The following is a 5,618-nucleotide window of genomic DNA, read 5'->3' as shown; positions in this document are numbered from 1 at the left end:
GGCGATTAAAAAATACTATTTCATAATAAAACATTTTTGTTTGATAAGTTTTTTGAACTAATTGTAATTTAATTATAAATAGGTATGTATTTATAATAATTTTCTATGAACTAATTTTAATCAAAGTTTTAGATTCTGAGCGGAGCGAGGGAGCTATTGTTTTTACAATGGTGTTTATTTTTTTTTTATTTTTCTTTTTATATCCTGTATACAAAATTTCTTCCAGAAGGAGTGTTTCGATTTCAACATATAGTACCTTATCTTTTAGCAAATTGGATCAAGATGGTACTTTAGATAGGTCATTTTTCGATTTTCTCAATAGTTATTTAATGCCACTGGAAAAACCACCAAAAAATTACGAAAAAAAGCTAAAAATGGGATTTTAATTTCTAACGCTTTGTTTATCACCATAGAAACGAATAAAAAATTGTAATATTTTAATATTAGTTCAACTTGATTACCTACATGATAAAATAAATAATAACAATATAAAATATCCAGACTGACAAACCGTCTCCGCTCAGAATCGTTTTTCTTATACAATGATATTATATCATTGAATTCAAATTTAATACAACCATTATACAATGACCCACTTGTAATCTACTGTACAGCAGAACGACATCCACTTACCTGCTTTTTTTTATTTAATAACTAATATATATTTAGATAATCTTTTCTCGGACATTTTTTTTCTTATATTACTATCTTTCACGACCCTTATGTTGACTTTTACGAATCGCAACATTCGCTACTCAGTTGTAGATAGTAGTAAATAGTACTATAGTAGACACTATGCACTAGGCAGTTTTTAATAGTAACGACAGTTGTTATAACTTGTAGCCTGTAGGCACAAATGCATAATAGAATAGGTACGTTAAAAATAGTAGGTACCAATATTAGGAAAAAATCTTTAACCTGAGGATTGCGAAAGATAATTTGGGGGTCCCCAAAAATAATGAATAAATGATTATTCATATCAGAATATATTGTTTTAAGAATCAATCTAATTATTTGTTCGGTAGGTACGAATGTTCTATAGCATGTCGAATAAAATAGCATATATTATCTTATTTGACGACGGATTATTAACTTTACTATAATAATATACAAGTGATTGCGGTCGATCAATATTAATTTTATCAGGTTATGTTTTCACTCGTAGCACGTACACGGTACTTACTTCAACAATTTTAGTCGCAAATATATTATTAATAATTAGTTTCTACCGCGGACTAAGATATATAATATCTTAGTCCATGGTATTGAGTAATATCGAACATATTGCATGAGGTATAAAATCAATTTCGTTCTTACAGTGTACCTGTCACTGTGATTTTCTAATAACGATAAATAATTCATATCATATTATATTATTTACTTTTTGAAGAAATTGCATTAAAACAAAAAAAAAATAGGGATCGTGATTTGAAAAAGGTAGAAAACCACTGCGTTAAACAATATTTCAACAAATGCAACATAATAACACATTATATTCAATCACAAACCAGACAAATACTAGAATGAAATTATTAATTTAGTCGATATAACTATACAAGATGACCTACCGAAAAGTGTCAAGTAATTTATTTACATAAAATATATTTGGTTTGATAAAATAAGCCTCATCTTCAAAAAAATGTTTTCAATTTTTTTATTGACATTCATATAAATGAACATATCATAAATGTATAAAATTAATCAAACTTTAAAATTTTTTTACTAGGAAGTAATCGAAAAGTGGATAAAATTCTTTTAAAATGTTCTGGATTGCTTATTGTTAAATTATAATTTTGTCTATTTTGTTGACATTTGTTTTACTCATAATTATAATAACTTAACTTATAATTAATATACAATCATTTTTACAAAGAAAATCAATATTAGCTAATAATTTGTGAAATTCTACATTAATATTTTCTCTGATGATCTGAATTTGATCTTAGATGCAGCTTAGTGTAGCTTCCAAAGCAGATTTTAATTCGAGAATTTATTTTGAAGAAAATTTAGTTATTGGAAAACTCATTCCTAGTATTTTTACTAGTCATCTACTATTATTTATGATTGGAATTTGGAAATTTAATTGTTTCTTTATAGTACTAATTTGATTTTCTGAACTACAAGTATCAGTATCTTGCTAAAGATGTATTGAATACAATTGTCAATCAGTGGCAAATTTACAGGGGGCTGGTCCAGGGGTACTGGACCCCCCCTACTCAAAACATGTTGAAAATCCACCACTGAATAGCTCATGATGATCTACACATCAAGTAGGCAGTAGCATATAGTTGTTTAAGTTTAAATTATTTAGTAGTTTGCGGAGAAAATTCTTCTATCGCCATAATATGTAAAATATGTTGTCTTCTTGGATGCCCATAAAAATTGTATACAGTTTGAATTGTACCCATACAAATCCTAATGTCTAGTAATTTACAGCTAAAAGTGATTCCAAATTTAAGTAATGAGAGTACCTATACGGTATAAGTTAAATCATTGTTTCTTATTAATGTTAACATGTATTATAATTATATAAAACAAAAAACATAATAAATATTAAAAAGAAACAGTAAAAGGAAACCAGTACTTAGGTATATATTATAAAAATCATAGTTTTCTTGCTAAAGATTCACGTGAAATAATATAAATTATAATTATAATTTATATATAATAAAAATATAAAACAAAATAATATTTAAAAAATAAAAATGAAATAATTAATAAAAATCCAATATTTCATGAAATATTTCTCATACTTCAAACACTACCTATACCTACAATGCAATTATAATAGCGAATATTATGTTTTTGTGCTCCATTACATCTGTCACTTATGGCTAGGAATAAAAAGAGTTACACTGGGCAAGAAAGGTATTATTAACAATAATAAAAACGAGTGATAGCATAAATATAGACCTATATTGGCCATATTCTTAAACAAACGTTTGATCACTATACTTGTTAAAAATATGAAGTAGGTACTAATGGTTTATTTCTAAAATAAATATCTACCTAATAATATAATTTTAATATTGATTTATTTTAGTTTAAATAATCATCTACTAAATGATTAAATATTTATTTTTAATAACCAACATTTATAAATATCTGTTATTAATGGAAAATTGTTACTTTGGTATTATTATTAAGTATATAATATTATTTATTTTATGGTTCAATTAAATCACCAAAAACTATTTAAGAATATTACAATTTTATGGTAAAGTTCTATTAAGGTATTTTAAATATAAAAAAGTAGATTAAGTAAAATATAGACACATTTAATAGAATATAAAATAAAAAATAGGTAGATACTTACCGGAGACAGTCCTCTCCAAAATCCATAATAAGATTCTTGCTGCCAGACTGACTTTGTGGCATTGATTATTCCTAATTTATTGTCACTAATAATACAATGTTAGTTAAGCTATAATACAAACATATTTTTTTTTTACAGCTTCAATTACTTTCTAGGGTTTTGTAAGACTGTTTTGACAACGTCAAAAGGTTGAAATAAAACTGTAGAGAATAATCCAGATGTAGAACCGGCAATAAATGATTTTAATATCGGATGCTATAAAATTATGATATAATTTATTATAATTTAAAAATCAAGTACATAATATATCAAAGCTACTTACTTCATCAACAAACTTATTAATACAAATATTATTATTCCGGTTTGATCCATTAATATCAAAAGTAGACTCCATATTAAGTTGTGAAGTTGTTTATTGATTTAAAACTATATAAACATTTGAAATCTTTAAATTTTAACTGTTCTACGTTGTTAACTATTAAAATTTAAAATGCAATATTATGACTATTTTTTATATTTGTCAGTAATCTCTAATCAGTAGTCCACATTGTTATCAGTATTCTATACCGACTATCAAAATGTGTTATTGAATCGATAACAATATCGAATGTGATAATGACGAGTTTTCCATACGACGTTACGGCCTGTGGCGTATACAAGGGCGGGAACGTGCGAGTCAGATCCCCTCCTATTGGCTTTGGAGTGGATAATCTCCCATATTATGTTAGATGTGATTTTTGAATCAATTCAAATTATATTCATTGTTACCATAGGCGTGCGCACGGGGTATGCAGCGTCAGCGGCGTACTGATGGGGGGGGGGGGGGGTTAAAGTAAAATACGAATAATGATTTTTTTTATGGAATATTATATTTAGACTAGGATCATATTATGCGTTTTGTCAGTCGGTCACTTCCCGGTGGTTTTAAAAGGTTCCGTATATCGGTCTAGTCAGGGGCCCGATAACGCGTTAATATTTTTGTCGAAAAATAATTACTGTCATTCCATGTTACATTTTATTACATGGGTCATGGTTGTTTATGAGCAAAGTACTAAGTTCATACACAGAATTCAGTGGCGAACCCAGGGGGTGGACCCCGGGTCCGGACCCCCCCCCCCATGGCTTATGTCATAGTTTTATTTTTATATTTAAAAGTTTCCGTAAAATGATCATCGAAATTTATTGATTAGTTTGATTATTACTTAATAGTTATAAGATTAGATTTGGACATTAGGTATTTTGTTGATAACACGTCGAATCTTAGTTCGGTTAGGATTTATTTGAGTAGGTAAATTATTTACATTATTTTTTGCTTTACAGTTTTGATATATAAAACTTATAACAAATTATAGTAAGTGTCAAATTTACTCTACATTTAGAACACTTGCATGTTTAACCTGAACGGCGGGCTGGACACCTGGTCATCAATAGAGCCTCTTTGGGTCGTAATAAACATGGTAATAATAAATGGACGATGATACCATACAACGATTATGGCAGACGTTTGGCAATGTTCTAAATTAACCAAAAAACAACTGAAACTATGATTATCGACGCCTTTGTCGTATTTAACAATTTATTTTATAAATATTAAAAATAACCAACAATTTAGCGACTCTGGGTATTGAAATTGTGGTAAATAAGATTTTTTTTTTGTAAAAGGAAGAAATTTTAAGGGGGGGGGGGAGAAACTCAGAACCCTACCCCTCAACCCCAGCGTACGCCATTGCTGGATGCCCACTGATCACGGCTATTACTGTCCTATATAGAATATACAACTGGGTATACAAGATACGTAGATCTATAGCGTTGATTTTCTAACACTTTGACTTTACACAATTGTAGGTACCACCTACTGTTGTAGTCATGCAAATTTGCACCCAAGTTGCAATCAAACAATTCATAATTATACTGGTGCTCGCTGGTGCAAGTGCAGATAATAAAACAATTTTTGACACTCGATCAGCCAATCACGTTCATCAAAATATACTATAAATTAGTTTAATAGGTACTCATTTAAACTTTAAAGTATTTGCGTTTATTTACCGGAAACATATTTTACTGCCACGCGGTTGTTCAAGGCCACAATCGCCCGATCCGACCAAACCAGTGTCATAGGCCCGGTGTATAATGAAACCACGTAGCGCGATGAATTTATATATGGGGGCTATTATATTTCTGGTACACAACATATGATATCCAAAAATTTAACTAAAAAAATTACAAAATGGGAGCTAAATAAAATTTCAGGGGGCTATAGCCTCCTTTTACCCCCCCCCCCCCATCACATTATACGCCTACT

General features: G+C 29.0%; 1 protein-coding gene across 1 annotated transcript; it reads right to left on the bottom strand.

The window, feature by feature from the left end:
* Positions 1 to 3,123: 3,123 nt before the first annotated feature.
* LOC100574346 (mitochondrial glycine transporter B-like) lies at positions 3,124 to 3,922 on the bottom strand. The gene is made up of 3 exons (XM_008188882.3): positions 3,639 to 3,922; positions 3,465 to 3,571; positions 3,124 to 3,401 (listed from the first exon to the last, which is right to left on the bottom strand). The coding sequence occupies exons 1-3, from the start codon at positions 3,708 to 3,710 to the stop codon at positions 3,239 to 3,241; spliced, it is 342 nt and encodes a 113-aa protein (XP_008187104.2). The 5' UTR covers positions 3,711 to 3,922; the 3' UTR covers positions 3,124 to 3,238.
* Between the last annotated feature and the right edge of the window lie 1,696 nt (positions 3,923 to 5,618).

This window comes from Acyrthosiphon pisum, chromosome A1 (assembly GCF_005508785.2).
Source record: "Acyrthosiphon pisum isolate AL4f chromosome A1, pea_aphid_22Mar2018_4r6ur, whole genome shotgun sequence".
NCBI lineage: Eukaryota > Metazoa > Arthropoda > Insecta > Hemiptera > Aphididae > Acyrthosiphon > Acyrthosiphon pisum.
The sequence above is the reverse complement of the archived record's forward strand: the minus strand, read 5'-3'. Positions and strand labels throughout refer to the sequence as shown.

Bases quoted from the DNA above. Each gene is read 5' to 3' on its own strand.
- LOC100574346 (XM_008188882.3), bottom strand. From the start codon at position 3,710: ATGGAGTCTACTTTTGATATTAATGGATCAAACCGGAATAATAATATT. The intron at 3,572-3,638 runs GTAAGTAGCTTT...ATAATTTTATAG, and splicing joins TTAATAAGTTTGTTGATGAA to CATCCGATATTAAAATCATT. The intron at 3,402-3,464 runs GTAATTGAAGCT...TTGTATTATTAG, and splicing joins GTCTTACAAAACCCTAGAAA to TGACAATAAATTAGGAATAA.